The sequence below is a fragment of the Salvelinus namaycush genome, chromosome 9 (assembly GCF_016432855.1).
Source record: "Salvelinus namaycush isolate Seneca chromosome 9, SaNama_1.0, whole genome shotgun sequence".
Taxonomy (NCBI): Eukaryota; Metazoa; Chordata; class Actinopteri; order Salmoniformes; family Salmonidae; genus Salvelinus; species Salvelinus namaycush.
Window position 1 is genome coordinate 42,862,524 of NC_052315.1, and position 20,712 is coordinate 42,883,235.

At 43.3% G+C, this 20,712-nt stretch overlaps 1 protein-coding gene across 1 annotated transcript in view; it reads left to right on the top strand.

Moving 5' to 3' along the window:
• LOC120054097 (protein arginine N-methyltransferase 8-B) overlaps positions 1 to 20,712 on the top strand; it is a 37,526-nt gene that overhangs the window by 2,487 nt on the left and 14,327 nt on the right. The window contains exons 2-7 of the mRNA XM_039001481.1: positions 232 to 465; positions 1,380 to 1,535; positions 9,938 to 10,001; positions 16,655 to 16,797; positions 17,024 to 17,111; positions 18,684 to 18,799. Coding sequence (XP_038857409.1) covers positions 232 to 465; positions 1,380 to 1,535; positions 9,938 to 10,001; positions 16,655 to 16,797; positions 17,024 to 17,111; positions 18,684 to 18,799 — 801 coding nt within the window. The remainder of the gene's footprint in view (positions 1 to 231; positions 466 to 1,379; positions 1,536 to 9,937; positions 10,002 to 16,654; positions 16,798 to 17,023; positions 17,112 to 18,683; positions 18,800 to 20,712) is intronic.

Sequence of the window (20,712 nt, forward strand, 5' to 3'; positions counted from 1 at the left end):
GGAAAATAGCAAAGAATATAAACTGCTGCAAGATCGGTTCTTCCCACAGATTGTGAGGTGAATGCAAAGAGTGTTGTCCTAACACAAAATCAATTCATTGGGTTTTACAGTTTTATCATCATACAGTATGTCCTTCACCCACTATTTCTCTGTAGAAGACCTGACTTTTAGAAATCTGCTCCGGCCCCATGATGTCTTTATTGTGTGTTACCATTCTCTAAAAACCCTTAGCAACAGCAGCAGCCACAGCCAATCCGCATCATCCAATCTCAGCGCGTGCAGCCCACCTCGCTGCCCAAGCCTGTGCCCTTCGTCCACCATGTCCCGCGGCCGCCCCATACTCCCCACGCTGCCCCCCTGCCTAGCTGCCCTGGCCGGGGGAAGATGGCCAAGTTCCTCAACCCTGAGGAGATGACCTCCAAGGACTACTACTTTGACTCCTACGCCCACTTTGGAATCCATGAGGTAGGGCTGCCCAGGGGCTGTATGCATCAAGCCTCTCAAACTTAAAGTAGTAATGCTGATCTAGGATCAGCATAAGATTAGACAGGGGTCTTAATTTTAGATGAGCCCTCATACTATTTTTTATTATTATTATTATTAGTATCATTATTATTATTGTTATTATTATTAGTATCATTATTATCATTATTATTATTGTTAGTATTAGTATTATTAGTATCATTATTATTATTAGTAGTAGTAGTAGTAGCAGTAGTATCATTATTATTATTATTTCATTATTATTATTATTATTGTCATTATTATTATTAGTATCATTATTATTATTATTATTCTACTTTAAGATGCTTTGTAAATATACTCTCAGTTCTTACCAACTGTGTTCTTACATGACTCTATGTAAAGTTAGTTCCACTAAAGGCCAGCCCACATTAGACCACTTCACAGAACTGCAGCTCTTCCCCAGAGATGTCCAACTGTTCCAGGGTATATGGGAGGAGGGTGTCAGAAGGGTAGGGAGCATATTTCAAGTAAGACCTGTGAGATGGGGTTTGTTCTGTGACATTTTTTGAATTTACTAGGTCAGATTGGTTTTTATAATTTCTGCTCTGTGAATGTTCCTGACAGACAGAGAAAGAGAATGGTTGAATTGACTTAAGAGGGATATGCAGTAACCCCACACTGTTTTTCAATGTGGACCAGTGTGTCTGAAATGGAAGGGTGGGATCACAGTGACTGGCGGATTCATATTTAATATACTGTATTTCATCCACTCACACTACACTAAGTCTACGTTCATATTGTCATGGAAGTTAATATGGCTTTGATTGAAAAGCACCTTGTTTTTCACCTTGATACACTGTTAGAAGTGGTTTTGACATCTCCCACCCTGACACCAATCATTTGTCACTGAACAGGAGATGCTGAAGGACGAAGTGAGGACGCTGACCTACAGGAACTCCATGTACCACAACAAGCACGCCTTCAAGGACAAGATCGTCCTTGACGTCGGCAGCGGGACCGGCATCCTGTCCATGTTTGCAGCCAAGGCGGGAGCCAAGCACGTGTACGGGGTACGAGAAGCTGCCTCACTCCTTGCTCCCTGTCTGGCCTCAGACTAGAATGTTATCAGGCAGAACCATCATAACCGACAGCATCAGGAAATGCTGTGAAGCCTAGCCTGACAAGCCGCTTGCTCTCCCCAGACCGTGTGCGTGCGTGCGTGCGTTGCGTGAGTGTGTGTGCGTGCGAGCGAGTGTGTGTCTGTGTACTTCTATGTTTACATGTGTATACTATGCATATGCACATATATTTGTTTATGAATGTATGAGTTTGTCACAGTGCAGACTTGGTTTACCTCAGGTGGTTATTTGCTGTCTGCTTGTCAGGCAGGTTGTCTGGATAAGCTCTCTCTATTTTAGAGCTCTCAGATGCTGAGTTGTGCATTGTGGAGTAATTTCCACTCTAGGCAAATCTGAAAATGCATGCTGGATTTGGGCCAGTAGCTTGTTGACAACCCGGTGGTTCTCATTTAGTACATTGGTCTTGGACAAGGTTTTTTGTCAGTTTGTGTAACTGTGTGTGTGTGCGTGCGTGTATATATTTATTGTTCTGGCAATAATCACAAAGAAATGTCATTGGGAGGAAGGATGTTTGACATGCTTTTCACATTTGTATCACAAGTGATATTTTTTTTAAATAATGACAATTGGTATTTTTAGACCTACAGTGCCTTCGGAAAGTATTCAGACCCCTTGACTTTGTCCACATTTTGTTATGTTACAGCCTTATTCTAAAATGTATTAAATCGTTTTTTTCACCTCATCAATCTACACACAATACCCCATAATAACAAAGCAAAAACAGGTTTTTAGAATTTTTGCTAATTTATTACAAATAAAAAACTGATATCACATTTACATAAATATTCAGACCCTTTTCTCAGTACTTTGTTGAAACACCTTTACCAGAAATTACAGCCTTGAGTCTTCTTGGGTATGACACTACAAGCTTGGCACACCTGTATTTGGGTAGTTTCTCCCATTCTTCTCTGCAAATCCTCTCAAGCTCTGCCAGGTTGGATGGCGAGCGTTACTGCACAGTTGTTTTCAGGTCTCTCCGAAGATGTTCGATAGGGTTCAAGTACGGTCTCTGGCTGGGCCACTCAAGGACATTCAGAGACTTGTCCCAAAGCCAATCCTGTGTTGTCTTTGCTGTGTGCTTAGGACCATTGTCCTGTTGGAAGGTGAAACTTCGCCCCAGTCTGAGGTCCTGAGCGCTCTTGAGCAGGTTTTTATTGAGGTTCTCTCTGTACTTTGCTTCGTTCATCTTTCCCTCGAACCTCACTAGTCTCCCAGTCCTTGCCGCTGAAAAACATCCCCACAGCATGATGCTGCCATCCCTATGCTTCACCATAGGAATCCTGCCAGGTTTCCTCCAGACGTGACGCATGGCATTCAGACCAAATAGTTCAATCTTGGTTTCATCAGACCAGAGAATCTTGTTTCTCATGGTCTGAGAGTCTTTAGGTGCCTTTTGGCAAACTCCAAGTGGGCTGTCATGGGCATTTTACTGAGGAATGGTTTCTGTCTGGCCACTCTACTACCATAAAGGCCTGATTGGTGGAGTGCTGCAGAGATTATTGTCCTTCTGGAGGTTTCTCCCATCTCCACAGTGGAACTCTAGAGCTCTGTCAGAGTGACCATCGGGTTCTTGGTCACCTTCCTGACCAAGGACCTTCTCCCCCGATTGCTCAGTTTGGCCAGGTGGCCAGCTCTAGGAAGAGTCTTGATGTTTCCAAACTTCTTCCATATAAGAATGATGGAAGCCACTGTGTTCTTGGGGAGCTTCAATGCTGCAGACATTTATTGGTACCCTTCCCCAGTACCCTTCCCCAGTCTCGGAGCTCTACGGAACATTCCTTCGACTTGGTTTTTGCTCTGACATGTACCGTCAACTATGCAGCCTTATATAGACAGGTGTGTGCCTTATCAAATCATGTCCAATCAATTGAATTTACCACTGGTGGACTCCAATCAAGTTGTAGAAACATCTCAAGGATGATCAATGGAAAGAGAATGCACCTGAGCTCAATTTCGAGTCTCATACCAAAGGATCTGAATACATATAAATAAGGTATTTCTGCTTTTTATTTTTAACACATTTGCAAACATTTCTATAAACCTGTTTGCGTTTTGTCATTATGTGGTGTTGTGTGTATATTGCTGAGGATTTTTTTTCAATGTAATCCATTTTAGAATAAGGCTGTAACGGGATCTGAATAAAAATATTCCAAAACATGCATCTTGTTTGCAATAAGGCACTAAAGTAAAACAAAGAAATTCACTTTATGTTCTGAATACAAAGCAAATCCAACACAACACATCACTGAGTACCACTCTTCATATTTTCAAGCATGGTGGTGGCTGCATCATGTTATGGGTATGCTTGTCATCGGCAAGGACTAGGGAGTTTTTGAGATAAAAATAAATGAAATAGAGCTAAGCACAGGCAAAACCCTAGAAGAAAACATGGTTCAGTCTGCTTCCCAACAGATACTGGGAGATAAATTCACCTTTCCACAGTACAATAACTTTAAACACAAAGCCAAATATGTACTGGAGTTGCTTAGCAAGATGGCAATGAATATTCCTGAGTAGTTTAAAGAATAGTGTGCAAATATTGTTCAATCCAGGTGTGCAAAGCTCTTAGAGACTTACCCAGAAAGACTGGCAAAAGGTATAACATGTATTCACTCAGGGGTGTGAATACTTATATAAATGAGATGTTTCTGTCTTTCATTTTCTATAAAATTGCAAATAATTTTAAAAACATGTTTTCACTTTGTCATTATGGGGGATTGTGTGTAGATGGGTGAGACATTTTTTATAAATCCATTTTGAATTCAGGCTGTAACAAAACAAATGTGGAATAAGTCAACGGGTATGAAGACTTTCTGAAGGCACTGTATCTAGGGAGACAACCACATATCAGCATCAAATATACAGGATACCAACATTCAATTTCAGGTAAATAATTAATAAATAGCGTTTTGCAAGAAAAACATTTTAATTCATACCTAAAATCGATTAATAAAACATCTGAGAATAGTAATATTTTACACACACATGAAGGTACCCATAAGCAATCATTTCTGATGACAAAACACAAATGTGAAAATTTGGTCGATATAGCGCTTTGGAAATAAACTCTTCAAATGTAAAAAGTATGTCAAACATCCTTCCTCCCAATGAAGTTTCTACGCTGGTGTGGAATCGCCCAGTGGTACAACTAGGCTATGTGCAATTACACTGAGTGTACAAAATATTAGGAACACCTGCTCTTTCCATGACATAGACTGACCAGATGAAAGTTATCATCCCTTCTCACCTTCACCTTAAATCCACTTCAATCGGTGTAGATGGGGAGAAGACAAGTTAAAGACGATTTTAAACCCCTGAGACAATTGAGACATGGATTGTGTATTTGTGCCATTCAGAGGGTGAATGGGCAAGACAAAATATTTGAGTGCCTTTGAACGGGGTATGGTAGTAGGTGCCAGGCGCACCGGTTTGAGTGTGTCAAGAACTCCAACTCTGCTGTCAAGAACTGCAATGCCGTGTATGTCAGGAATGGTCCACTTCCCAAAGGACATCCAGCCAACTTGACACCACTGTGGGAAGCATTGGAGTCAACAAGGGCCAGCATCCCTGTGGAACGCTTTTGACACCAGCGTACATGCACCTGATGAATTGAGGCTGTTCTGAGGGCGTGTGTGTGTGTGTGTGTGTGTGTGTGTGTGTGTGTGTGTGTGTGTGTGTGTGTGTGTGTGTGTGTGTGTGTGCGTGCGTGCGTGCGTGCGTGCGTGCGTGCGTGCGTGCGTGCGTGCGTGCGTGCGTGCGTGCGTGCGTGCGTGCGTGCGTGCGTGCGTGCGTGCGTGCGTGCGTGCGTGCGTGAGTACGTTTAAGCCAACCTTGTGGAATTTATTCCTTAGAGGTAGCTATGTGACAATTGGAGACTGTCTCCAGGGAGGAGGAGCTCGGTGACTGCCTGTGGGTGAGAGATAGATTGATGCCTTCTGGCACCATTGGGAGCTGGGAGGCAATGTGAGGGGCATACAGATCTCTGTGGGTGAGAGCGCCCACTCAGGCATGGCACTGAAGGTAGGTGCCTGTCACTGTCTTCTGTCTTCGGCAAAGGGAGAAATCAGTGCCAATTAGTGTGAGCTGACACACACACACACACACACACACACACACACACACACACACACACACACACACACACACACACACACACACACACTCACAGGCTACACATTATCGATGGCATTCTCTCCTCTACATGCCATTTTACAGCAGGCCAGGCCTGGGGGAACAGATGTGTGTGGCCAGTGGTGGCAGGCTGGCAGCTGACTGATTACCATGGGCACTGCTACTAATGGGCTGTAGAGGTCCAGCTGTGCCCAGGTTGACACCTCCAGAACAGCAATGCACAGAGAAGGCAGGCCACAGCTGTGTCCTACCCCGGCTTAACCAAGGGCTCCAGCATTAGCCAGCTTCACCCTGTCGCCCTGTCCTCTCTGTTTTCCGGAGAATAAATGGGTGGTGTAGAGCATGAATCACCTCGTACAGCTCAGAGATACTTGCAGGGTTGGGGAGTAACTGATTACATGTCTTCGATTACATGTAAACTGGTCACAAAAAAACTGTAATAAATTACATTACCAGCAAAAATATTGTAATCAGATTAGAGATACTTTTGAAAAACAAGATGATTACTTCTTGGATCACTTTTAAATTCAGAAAGGATGTTTGCAAAAAGTACATTATGACAACTTTCTGTTTTCTCAATGACATTCAATTCATCATTGAAAAAACACACAGTTTAAGTTTGTTCCACCTGAGCGAGTCTGACCAGATGTCAGAGACAACTATGATGACACACCAAATGCGTTTGATGGATCCTTTTTGTCTTCTTGTAATGGCTCTTAAGGGGAAAGTAATCCAAAAAAGTAACTAAAAGTAATCAGATTCCATTAATGAGTTTCAGTAATCCAAAAGTTACATTGCTGATAAATTTTTTTGACAGGTAACTAGTAACTGTAAGAGATTACATTTAGAAAGTAACCTACCTTACCCTGGACACAAGCCCATAGTGGGAGTTATTTAGCGTACATGGGAGTAGAAGTCTATACCTGCAGAATTCTGACACTTTCAAGGTTTAATATTGATCAGTATTTTTTTATTTATTTCACCTTTATTTAGCCAAGTAAGCTAGTTGAGAACAAGTTCTCATTTACAACTGCGACCTGGCCAAGATAAAGCAAAGCAGTGTGTCACAAACAACAACACAGAGTTACACATGGAATAAACAAACATACAGTCAATAATACAATAGAAAAAGTCTATATACAGTGTGTGCAAATGAGGTAGGATAAGGGAGGTAAGGCAATAAATAGGCCACATTGGCGAAATAATTACAATATGGCAATTAAACACTGGAGTGATAGATGTGAAGAAGATGAATGTGCAAGTAGAGATACTGAGGTGCAAAGGAGCAAAAAAAAAAAAAAAAATAACAGTATGGGGATGAGGTAGTTGGATGGGCTATTTACAGATGGGCTATGTACAGGTGCAGTGATCTGTGAGCTGCTCTGACAGCTGGTGCTTAAAGTTAGTGAGGGAGATATGAGTCTCCAGCTTCAGTGATTTTTGCAGTTCGTTTCAGTCATTGGCAGCAGAGAACTGGAAGGAAAGGCGGCCAAAGGAGGAATTGGCTTTGGGGGTGACCAGTGAAATATACCTGCTGGAGCGCGTGCTACGGGTGGGTGCTGCTATGGTGACCAGTGAGCTGAGATAAGGCGGGGCTTTACCTATCAAAGACTTATAGATGACCTGGAGCCAGTGGGTTTGGCGGCGAATATGAAGCGAGGGCCAGCCAACGAGAGCGTACAGGTCGCAGTGGTGGGTAGTATATGGGGCTTTGGTGACAAAACGGATGGCACTGTGATAGACTGCATCCAATTTGCTGAGTAGAGTGTTGGAGGCTATTTTGTAAATGACATCGCCGAAGTCAAGGATCGGTAGGATAGTCAGTTTTACGAGGGTATGTTTGGCAGCATGAGTGAAGGATGCTTTGTTGCAAAATAGGAAGCCAATTCTAGATTTAATTTTGGATTGGAGATGCTTAATGTGAGTCTGGAAGGAGAGTTTACAGTCTAACCAGACACCTAGGTATTTGTAATTGTCCTCATTTGTAGTTGTCCACATAAGTCAGAACCGTCCAGAGTAGTGATGCTGGACGGGCGGGCAGGTGCGGGCAGCGATCGGTTGAAGAGCATGCATTTAGTTTTACTTGCATTTAAGAGCAGTTGGAGGCCACGGAAGGAGAGTTGTATGGCATTGAAGCTCGTCTGAAGGTTAGTTAACACAGTGTCCAAAGAAGGGCCAGAAGTATACAGAATGGTGTCGTCTGCGTAGAGATGGATCAGAGAATCACCAGCAGCAAGAGCGACATCATTGATACAGAGAAGAGAGTCGGCCCGAGAATTGGGTTGGCACCCACATAGAGACTGCCAGAGGTCCGGACAACAGGCCCCCCGATTTGACACACTGTACTCTATCTGAGACGTAGTTGGTGAATCAGGCGAGGCAATCATTTGAGAAACCAAGGCTATTGAGTCTGCCAATAAGAATGTGGTGGTTGACAGTCGAAATCCTTGGCCAGGTCGATGAATACAGCTGCACAGTATTGTCTCTTATCGATGGCGGTTATGATATCGTTCAGGACCTTGAGCGTGGCTGAGGTGCACCCAAGACCAGCTCGGAAACCAGATTGTATAGCGGAGAATGTACGGTGGGATTTGATATGGTCGGTGATCTGTTTGTTAACTTGGCTTTCGAAGACCTTAGAAAGGCAGGGAAGGATAGATATAGGTCTGTAGCAGTTTGGGTCTAGAGTGTCTCCCCCTTTGAAGAGGGGGATGACCGCGGCAGCTTTCCAATCTTTGGGGATCTCAGACGATACGAAAGAGAGGTTGAACAGGCTAGTAATAGGGGTTGCAACAATTTTGGAGGATCATTTTAGAAAGAGAGGGTCCAGATTGTCTAGCCCGGCTGATTTGTAGGGGTCCAGATTTTGCAGCTCTTTCAGAACATCAGCTATCTGGATTTGGGTGAAGGAGAAATGGGGGAGGCTTGGGCAAGTTGCTGTGGGGGGTGCTGGGCTGTTGACCGGGGTAGGGGTAGCCAGGTGGAAAGCATGGCCAGCCGTAGAAAAATGCTTTTTGAAATTCTCAATTATCGTGGATTTATCGGTGGTGACAGTGTTTCCTAGCCTCAGTGCAGTGGGCAGCTGGGAGGAGGTGTTCTTATTCTCCATGGACTTTACAGTATCCCAGTGTCCTAACTTCCCTGAAAAGTTGCATATCGCGGTGGCTATTTGATGCTAATGCAGTACGCCACAGGATGTTTTTGTGCTGGTCAAGGGCAGTCAGGTCTGGAGAGAACCAAGGGCTATATCTATTTCTGGTTCTACATTTTTTGAATGGGGCCTGCTTATTTAAGATGGTGAGGAAAACACTTTTAAAGAATAACCAGGCATCCTCTAGTGATGGAATGAGGTCAATATCCTTCCCGGATACCCGGGCCAGGTCGATTAGAAAGGCCTGCTTGCTGAAGTGTTTTAGGGAGCGTTTGACAGTGATGAGGGCTGGTCGTTTGACCGCGGACCCAGTGCACACGGCATGACTGTGTCCCTGCTTTATTCATGTGGAGGCTTTCAATTGGATTCTCTAAAGTTGATAGAGGAGTGTCTTTATTATATAAAAACGTCTTTATTGTATAAAAACAAAATTTTTGTCAGTTCAATAAATCAAGCATATTGGAAGTGCAGTGGGCATAGTTAGGCACTCCTGGTGGGGTTCCAGTCTATGGGCCTCGGGCCCGTAAAGTGTGGCCATTGTGAAATCCAGACAGGACGGCAGAGCACCACTGACATGGGGTGAGCTGCTTTTTTTATACAGGCGCCTATCTCGCTGTGCTCTCTCTGTGTGTGTGTGTGTGTTCGTGTCAGTGTGCCTTGTGAGTGTGTCTGTGTTAAAGGGAGAGAGAGAGAGAGCGAGAGAGAGGAATAAAAGAGAGAGAGAGTGAGTGGGCGAGAGGTTCTTTAGGTCCTGCTTCCATTGGGAGGACTGCGGGCAGGCGACTTGTGAATAACCTGTACTTGGCCCATTACCTGAAGTACGCAGCTCTGACAGCTGGGCACAGGAATGGACAGACTGTTATATTCTTTGTTTCTTTAACTCTACTGAAGAACACTTCAAGTTCTGGACTCCCAGTGCTAACTACCGTCTCAGAACCCACCTGGTTGGACATAGTTAGAGAGTGGCATATTCAAGCATCTCTTTACTTTGGTGATCACTGGTATTAGTGGCAAAATGTTTGAAATTATTTTTGTTTTGCTTTTTCCCCAGATTGAATGTTCCAGTATATCGGAATACTCTGAGAAAATCATCAAGTCTAACCACCTGGACAGTGGTAAGAGCTGAAGGTCTTTCTTATTCACTGTGCCTATTCACTATTCTCCTCAGAGATGCAGTACAACAGGGATGTGTGGTAGAGTGTCTGAAAGGGGAGGATTCACCAAGAACATGGGAAGTTGTCCTTCTGTGTGCGATAGGTTAATTTAAAACATAATATGAAGGTAACCTCTATTCTCACTTATCTGTAGTACGGTCATATTTTATAGGGGAACAACAACACATTCATGCAAAATGGTCACTCAGCTATCAAATCAAATCAAATGTATTTATATAGCCCTTCTTACATCAGCTGATGTCACAAAGTGCTGTACAGAAACACAGCCTAAAACCCCAAACAGCTAGCAATGCAGGTGTAGAAGCACGGTGGCTAGGAAAAACTCCCTAGAAAGGCCAGAACCTAGGAATAAACCTAGAGAGGAACTAGGCTATGAGGGGTGGCCAGTCCTCTTCTGGCTGTGCCGGGTGGAGATTATAACAGAACATGGCCAAGATGTTCAAATGTTCATAGATGACCAGCAGGGTCAAATAATAATAATCACAGTGGTTATAGAGGGTGCAACAGGTCAGCGCCTCAGGAGTAAATGTCAGTTGGCTTTTCATAGCCGATCATTCAGAGTATCTCTACCGCTCCTGGTGTCTCTAGAGAGTTGAAACAGCAGGTATGGGACAGGTAGCACGTCCGGTGAACAGGTCAAGGTTCCTTAGCCGCAGGCAGAACAGTTGAAACTGGAGCAGCAGCACAACCAGGTGCACTGGGGACAGCAACGAGTCATCAGGCCAGGTAGTCCTGAGGCATGGTCCTAGGGCTCAGGTCCTCCGAGAGAGAGAAAGAGAGAAAGAAAGAAAGAAAGAAAGAAAGAGAGAAAAATAATTAGAGAGAACATACTTAAATTCACACAGGACACCGGATAAGAGGAGAAATACTCCAGATAACAGACTGACCCTAGCCCCCCGACAAACTATTGCAGCATAAATACTGGAGCCTGAGACAGGAGGGGTCGGGAGACACTGTGGCCCCGTCCGACAATACCCCCGGACAGGGCCAAACAGGCAGGATATAACCCCACCCACTTTGCCAAAGCACAGCCCCCACACCACTAGAGGGATACCTTTAAACACCAACTTACCATCCTGAGACAAGGCCGAGTATAGCCCACGAAGATCTCCCCCACAGCACAAATCCAAGGGGGGCGCCAACAGCTGACAGCTTAGCTAAGTTGCGATTTAAGCGCTAACAAAATAATAGCAGCATAAACAAAGTGGCACCAGCAAAATATATCTAATTAAATATGGATGGGGTAATTGAGTGGACCAGCTCATTTGTAACATCCAGTGTGTTTTGGAAAGCTTTTGGCAAGCCAAGGATAGAGTGCAAACTGGGACCAAGCCTGGGGGGGGGGGGGGGGGGCGCTAAGTGTTCATTTCATGCTGACAAATACTTCCTTTCTTGGAGAAACTGTATTCAATTACTTCCAGTAGGAGAACAAAAGTGATTGTCGCCAACTCATCTCAGCCAGAGTGAGATTCCGCTCGTTTTCTTTAACCTCCAGCTGAGCTGATTTACATGAGAACACTAAGGGCTGGCTCTGCATAGGGATAGCTGGGACTCGGATACCATAATATATGATGTAATGAGTGCTCACCACTAAAAGTGTGTCTGAGATCTTTTGTCAGTGTTCGTATGTGACAAAATGGCGTCACGGCCAAATAATAGAGTGACACATCGGTAACACTTTACCTAAAGGGGGTATACATAAGACATTCATAACATCTTTATGAAACCAGTCATAACACCTTTGAGTGTGGCAGTATCATTCATTATAATGTGGTACTTACTGTACGTTTGGTCTCTACCAGACATCAAATACACTGAGAAAGTCAAAGCGTACCCAAAAGCACTTCAGCCCAACTTGAACAAAAAGGGGACTTGATAATCCCAAAAAAGCTTTCCTAACCACAGGATACTTCAACAGGTGACTATGCCAGCAGGATACCACCCTGCATCCCACTGCTGGCCTGCCTCTGAAACTAAGCAGGGTAGGTCCTGGTCAGTCCCTGGATGGGAGACCAGATGCTGCTTGCTGTAAATGGTGTTAAAATTCCAATCCCAATACCCCAAGGCATTGATGGGAACATTGCCCTGCGTAGGGTGCCCTCTTTTGGATGGGATGTTAAACGGGTGTCCTGACTCTCTGTTGTCACAAAAAAATCCCATGGTGCTTATCGTAAAAGTAGGGTTGTCATCCCCGGTGGCCTGGCTAAATTCCTAACCTGGCCACATTATCATCCCCCTCATTCCTAATTGGCATATATCACTCCTCACCTGATAGATGATGTGTAGTGAGCATTCTGGTGCAAATCGGTTGCCATGCATCACCCAAGTGGGTGCTACACATTGGAGGTGGATGAGGTGAGCTTCCCCCTTAATTTGCAAAGTGTTTGGGTGTCTCAAAATCGCTATACATGTCCAATCAATTAATTATCCCAGAGAAAAGAAAAGGAGTTCTGCATAGATCTGTGTATATTGAAACAGACAGGCTTGCATTTCAGTAAGAGGCTTTCATGAGAGAACGAAAGAGTCATTGCTTTGATCAGAGCTAACAAGGTTGTGATTATGTCATTTGCAAGGACAAGCACACCTACTGTACAGATTATTTCAGGTAAACATGTGAAAAAAGCCAGATGGTTCTTTTGTTGTTTGTCAACTGTTGCGATACATTTTGGACAGTGCGCTAGAGTTGTTTGTCTCGGTGTTAGAATGATTTGGGGTGTAGGGTTAGGGGTAGAGGGTAAGGGTCAGCTGGTATGATTAGAAGGTTTCGGGTAAAGGGTTAGAGCAGAGTTTAGGAAACCCTGGATTAGAGTTATGGTTGGTTCAATTCAGCCAATTCAGGAAGTAAACTGAAATTCAAATATCAAATCTAAATTTCCAGATTGCCAACAATGAGAAAAAAATCTGAATTGGAATTTCAGTGTACTTCCTACATTGAAATGGAATTGGGTTAGGTTTAGGGTTAAGGGTTAAAGGATTAGGGTTAAGGTTTAGAGGGTTAGGGTTTAGAAGAGACCGGTATAGCTCCCCCTGCAGGAGCAATTCACATGGGTGTTCCTGCTGGCCCAAATCATGGGGGACCGGTGGGAAGAGGGCCTTGTTGAGAATGGGCACATGACCCTGGGCACAGTGATCTGGGACAAACACCGACATTACATTGGGGTGAATAATAGGCTCAATAGTGAAGCATGTGAGTTACTAGTCAGTATCAGGTTTTGAATTAAACACTCTTGGCATTTTCTCAACCAGATTCACCTGGAATGCTTTCCAACAGTCTTGAAGGAGTTCCCACATAAGCTGAGCACTTGTTGGCTGCTTTTCCTTCACTCTGCGGTCCAACTCATCCCAAACCATCTCAATTGGGTTGAGGTCGGGTGATTGTGGAAGCCAGGTCATCTGATGCAGCACTCCATCACACTCCTTCTTGGTCAAATAGCCCTTACACAACCTGGAGGTTTGTTGGGTCATTGTCCTGTTGAAAACAAATGATAGTGCCACTAAGCGCAAACCAGATGGGATTGCATATCGCTGTAAAATGCTATGGTAGCCATGCTGGTTAAGTGTGCCTTGAATTCTAAATAAATCACCGACAGTGTCACCAGCAAAACACCCCCACACCATCACACCTCCTCCATGCTTCACGGTGGGAACCACACATGCGGAGATCATCCGTTCACCTACTCTGCGTCTCACAAAGACACGGCGGTTGGAACCAAAAATCTCACATTTGGACTCATCAGACCAAAGGACAGATTTCCACCGGTCTAATGTCCATTGCTCATGTTTCTTGGACCGAAGCAAGTCTATTCTTCTTATTGGTGTCCTTTAGTAGTTGTTTCTTGGCAGCAATTCGACCATGAAGGCCTGATTCACACAGTTGATTTTGAGATATGTCTGTTACTTGAGCTCTGTGAAGCATTTATTTGGTCTGCAATTTCTGAGGCTGGTAACTCTAATGAACTTATCCTCTGCAGCAGAGGTAACTCTGGGGCTTCCCTTCCTGTGGCGGTCCTCACGCTAACGTCCCACATATCCCAGAGAGGTTTAAGAAGGAAAGAAATTCCACAAATGAAATTTTAACAAGGCACACCTGTTAATTGAAATGCATTCCAGGTGACTACCTCATGACGCTGGTTGAGAGAATGCCAAGAGTGTACAAAGCTGTCATCAAGGCAAAGGGTGGCTACTTTGAAGAATCTCAAATATAACACTTTTTTGGTGACTACATGATTCCATATGTGTTATTTCGTAGTTTTGATGTCTTCACTATTATTCTCCAATGCAGAAAATCATAAATGTGATATGTGATAAACGGCACAAAAGGGTCATGACACCAAAAAAGTGTCAGTCAGTCAATCGGTCATTCATATAGATGATTTGTTGTGCAGTTTCCCTTACCTTGAACTCAAGCTCCAGCTGTGCTTTTCTGTCCTTGGCCTTCTCTTCCTCCTTCCTGGCTTCCTCCTGAGGCTTCTCCCTGCCCTTACTGGCAGCTTCATTAAATAGTACCCACAAAACACCAGTCTCAACATCAACAGTGAAGAGGCGACTCCGGGATGCTGGACTTCTAGGCAGAGTTCCTCTGTCCAGTGTCTGTGTTCTTTTGCCCATCTTAATCTTTTCTTTTTATTTGCCAGTCTGAGATATGGCTTTTTCTTCACTGTTAACGTTGAAGCTGCCAGTTGAGGGCTTGTGATGCATCTGTTTCTCAAACTAGACACTCTAATGTACTTGTCCTCTTGCTCAGTTGTGCACCGGGGCCTCCCACTCCTATTTCTATTCTAGGTAGAGCCAGTTTGCACTGTTCTGTGAAGGGAGTAGTACACAGCGTTGTACGAGATATTCAGTTTCTTGGCAATTTATCGCATGGAATAGCCTTCATTTCTCAGAACAAGAATAGACTGACGAGTTTCAGAAGAAAGGTCTTTGTTTCTGGCCATTTTGAGCGTGTAATCAAACCCAAAAATGCTGATGCTCCAGATACTCAACTAGTCGAAAGAAGGCCAGTTTTATTGATTCTTTAATCAGCACAACAGTTTTCAGCTGTGCTAACATAATTGCAAAAGGGTTTTCTAATGATCAATTAGCCTTTTAAAATGATAAACTTGGATTAGCTAACACAACGTGCCATTGGAACACAGGAGTGATGGTTGCTGATAATGGGCCTCTGTATGCCTATGTAGATATTCCATAAAAAATCTGCCGTTTCCAGCTACAATAGTCATTTACAACATGTCTACACTGTATTTCTGACCAATTTGATGTTATTTTAATGGACAAAAAAAATGCTTTTCTTTCAAAAACAAAGACATTTCAAAGTGACCCCAAATTTTTGAACGGTAGTGTACTTAATGAGTATATACTGCATACTATTAGTTAATTTTTGTATACTGTAAACGAACGGTATCCTTTCAGTTGAGAGTACTAGCGCATGTCTACTGGAAGTTGATGCTGTTGCTATGCAACTTCATGCTAGCTTGTTAGCGTAAGAAATTACTAGCTAGACATCTTACGACTTCATTAGCAATGTCCATTGAGAATGCACAACGACTATACCACTTAGCTACGTTAGCTAAGCTAAGCTAATTTGAATAATCAAATCAATAAATGTTTTCCTCCATCTGTATTTGATATTTCATTATTTGTATCCATTCCTATGTTAATCCCTAAATGGCTCATCGGCATGCGATGCACTGTATGTGGCTTGAGACAGACATACACAACTATGTAATAGTTCATATACTGGCAAGTTTGATGTATTAGTATCCACCTAACATTAGGTAGCTAGCTAATATACATACATACAAGCATCTGCTGTAATGATATGCTATGCAGTTTAAGGCTAGTAGTGTAGCTAACAAATAATCAGCCAACATAACATGTAACATTTGTAATAATGTAACATGTAACATTTGTAATAATTAGTTAAAGCAATTAATATTTACATTTTGTATTTACATTTGTATCATCTCTCATTGGACTTTCTTCAAATCTGCAAATGTTGCGAAGCCATGCCCATTTTCTTGAAGAATTGCATTATGGGGCCTAAAAGCACAGCAATAGTGTCCACTGCTTGTATATTTCGAAATTTGGCGAATTTAGTATGACATCCGGAAACTTTTGGCATACTAACTATATCCATACTATGACCAATAGTACTCAATACATTTTTAGAAAAACAGTATAACTTTACACGCATAAAAACTGTGGATGGAAACGTCCTAAATGATTAGAATCTTTCTGTATGAATGTATCTTCCCAGCTAGCAAATACTTTTCTGAGAACCATGTTTCTTACAGCTTGGGTAGAGCATGTTGTTCTTTGCTTATTTTGCATACAACCTTCCCACAACTTTCTGGATTAAAATAAAATAGAAATTGGTAATGTTCTAGGAATGTTCTCCAACTGGTTTGACATTGAGAATGTTCTCAAATTGTTCAGAACACTTTAAGAAAGTAAGTTGAGACCCCGACTGAGTTAGAAGCAGAGCTTAAGTGATGGTGTTCTGTGCTGTGGTGTTGACCTCCTATGTACTCTTCACATAGACCTAATATGATTGGCTCCATGGTAATGGTGTGTTATGGTATGTCTTGCAGTTATTACTATCTTCAGGGGCAAGGTGGAGGAGGTGGAGCTGCCAGTGGAGAAGGTTGACATCATCATCTCAGAGTGGATGGGCTACTGTCTCTTCTACGAGTCCATGCTTAATACCGTCATCTTTGCAAGGGACAAGTGGCTGGTAGGCGTGTTTGTGTGTGTGTGTGTACATATGTGTGCGTGCACATGCATTAACCAGACATGCTAGCAGAACGAACAACGCTCAAACCTCACAGACTTAACCAGGGATGAAAACCATAACCTGGCCCGGTGTTTGGTTCTTCTCACATGCAGCACAGCTGATAAATGACATGTCTTGTGTGCAGGATTGATTGCAGGGTGTTTTTTCCTCCCCATATTTTACACAGAAACCCGGCGGTCTGATGTTTCCCGACCGTGCTGCGCTGTATGTGGTGGCCATCGAGGACAGGCAGTACAAGGACTTCAAAATCCACTGTGAGTGTGTTTGTGTGTGTGTATGTTTAGTTGGCCCTGGGCCCTCACATAAGTCCTGCTGCCCCTAACTCGCTCTCTATTCCCAGGGTGAATCTTATCTGGCTTATGTTTCTGCTTCGCTAATAGACCGTGAATGTAGAACAACCTTGGCAGCACATGCAAAAAAAAGACACACACACAAACACACACACACACACACACACACACACACACACACACACACACACACACACACACACACACACACACACACACACACACACACACACACACACACACACACACACACACACACACACATTAGTGTTGGTGCATTTTAACTTTTCAAAGACATAAGTGATGATTGATCTGATATTACAATTCAACAAGCCTCTCCATTTCTGTGCTAGCCCACACTAAAGCTCTCCTGGAGGATTTGGTGGAATTGTTCATCTTCATTTCAGCACAGAGACCAGAGACACAAGCCATGGCAGCAGAACAGAGGACAAGAAGCAGAAGCAATACACGCACCAACTCCACATACACACCGCCACAACTAGGGAATTACACACCATGAGACAGAGCTCCTTAGGCTTACAGAAACCCAGGCCACATGACTGAGCCCTGAAGAGAAGTCCAGCTAGTGCTGTTTCGCTCTCTGCGTGTGCAGAGGGATGTTTTAGGGAAAGCTTTGAGAAAAGATAGAAGACGATTGGGGCACATTGTCCATGTTGGGCCCAGTCTGGTTCCAACAAACAAATGCTTATACTGTAGATGCCTTTTGGGAAGGGATGGCATGCTGGATCACTTAGTGCTCTAAAATAATGTTCTGTCGTCCTGAGAGAATTTTGTTGTTGTATTCATTAGGGCATACCATAGCAAAACATTTTGCAATAGAAAATGGAATTAGCATTTCTTGTTCTTGCCTTGCCTTCCTGTTTCAGTCCATTTTCTTATGTTTAATGCTTAAGGAATATGACCTAGGACTAGACTACTTCAGTTTTAGGGCATGAGAATGCACATCAACAGCTGAGGTGCGACCTGCTCATTATTCCTTCCTTCTCCTATCGTTAAACTTAAGTGGTTCCACTTTAATGGGACACAGTAGAGATGCTTACACACACACTATCCTATCTTAAAGATGCACTTCGGGATCTAAAATTATACAAACATTTGACAGTCCATCTTTAAGTACTGTGGCCATGCATAATCCATGATCAGTTAGCCTGAGGAGAAAATATATTAGGGAAGAGAAGGAGAATCTCTCTGTTTACTGCCATGCACTGCACTGCAGTGATGGTTAGCCGGCAAAGTGCAACAGAGTCTAAGGAAGCTGTCTACCCGACCTTATAGAAGGGCAATGAAATACTGTAAATCCGACCTAGAGAGGGGGGAATACAAATGTTTCTGAAATGCCCCTCAATTCCCTGTTTAGTCCACTACTTTAGACCAGAGTCGTTGGGCCCTGGTCAGCTACATAGGGATTAGGGTGCCATATCGGATAGACACAATGTATTCCTCCCTCTCTAGGGAGTCCTTATGTAATAGCCCTTCTTCCACAAAGGTGTTCCATAATGCGCTGTGTTTCCACAGGGTGGGAGAATGTGTATGGCTTTGACATGACCTGCATCCGTAACGTGGCCTTGAAGGAGCCCCTGGTGGACATAGTGGACCCCAAACATGTGGTCACCAACTCTTGCCTGATCAAGGTCAGCTATGTCTTCACTTCACGTTTGTGTGTGTGTGTGTGTGTGTGTGTGTGTGTGTGTGTGCGTGCGTGCGTGCGTGCGTGCGTGCGTGCGTGCGTGCGTGCGTGCGTGCGTGCGTGCGTGCGTACAGTGGCAAGAAAACGTATGTGAACCCTTTGGAATTACCTGTATTTCTGCATAAATGAGTCCTAAAATTTGATCTGATCTTCATCTTAGTCACAACAATAGACAAACAAAGTGTGCTTAAACTAATAACACACAAATTATTGTATTTTTCTTGTCTATGTTGAATACATCATTTAAACATTCACAGTGTAGGTTGGAAAAAGTAGGTGAACCCTTGGATTGTCCCTATGATTGTTCAAAAGGGGTCCCCCACCCGTCTCTTCTACTGTTGCTCTCCTCTGCTGTCACCCGGCATCCGGCGAACTGTCGTGTAGTCCTGAACAGAACTACAGAGCTCACTCTGCTTCCACTCGCTCTGGAAGATGTTTACTTGAAGATAGGCTATCCAGTGTAGTCGAAGGTTCTCAGTTGTGATGAGAGTAGTAGAATACGTTGGTTTGAAGAGTAGTAGAATGGTCCCACTTAAATTCTCTTTTCTAGATACTTTACTTAGGACAGCTAATCAGCCACACCAGTGATTGTCCGGGAGGTGACGTTATTGTCTCTACCTCGTGTTGAGATTTCAGAGTTCAAACCATTTCGGACGTGAGTTGCAGCTAAAACGTCTCTCTGGTCTGATATGTTAATTCTTAACGCACCGTTTTATGCAGTTCAGTCAAAAGTGGCGGTTCGTGAGGCTGAAACGCTCTCTGACCTCACTCAAGGGGCGGTGACTACTCACTTGTACAAAGTTATAGAAACAATTTCCTCTTATAGTTTCTAAGATCACATCCCTCTCTTAACAAAAACACTTTCATAATTTTTCATATTTCATACACAACGTAAAGGATGGAGACTTCGTACATATAGTGTATTTACTTTTCAAGTTACAGTATTTCCTTTATAACATTTAAATTACATTATTATTCTTTAGGTCGCCTCTGACCATTCCCCAGTATTCGCTTTAAAATGTGTTAGAGTTTTAGCAGGAAACGTCTGTGGAACAAAGGCACATTCCTGTGTGAATTTGGAGAGGGAGATAGCTTAAAAATTCTAATCCTTGATTTACAACAGGGTGTGAACTGTCAACCCCCCCCCCCCCCCACAGAGGAGAGGGGTCATCCACTGTAAAGCTGATCCAACCCATCTGGATCCTCACAGGACAGTCATGACACTGTCTATAGACACTATTACATGCATATATATATACAGTAACAGTCAAACGTTTGGACACATCTACAGTTGAAGTCGGAAGTTTACATACACCTTAGCCAAATACATTTAAACTCAGTTTTCACAACTCCTGACATTTAATCCTAGTAAAAATTCCCTGAAATGTCAGAATAATAGTAGAGAGAATGATTTATTTCAGCTTTTATTTCTTTCATCACATTCCCAGTGGGTCAGAAGTTTACATACACTCAATGAGTATTTGAGTATTGCCTTTCAATTGTTTAACTTGGGTCAAACATTTCGATAGCCTTCCACAAGCTTCCCACAATAAGTTGGGTGAATTTTGGCCCATTCCTCCTGACAGAGCTGGTGTAACTGAGTGAGTTTTGTAGGTATCCTTGCTCACACATGCTTTTTCAGTTCTGCCCACAAAGTTTCCATAGGATTGAGGTCAGGGCTTTGTGATGGCCACTCCAATACCTTGACTTTGTTGTCCTTAAGTAATTTTGCCACAACTTTGGAAGTGTGCTTGGGGTCATTGTCCATTTGAAAGACCCATTTGCGACCAAGCTTTAACTTCCTGACTGATGTCTTGAGATGTTGCTTCAATATATCCACATAATTTTCTTCCCTCA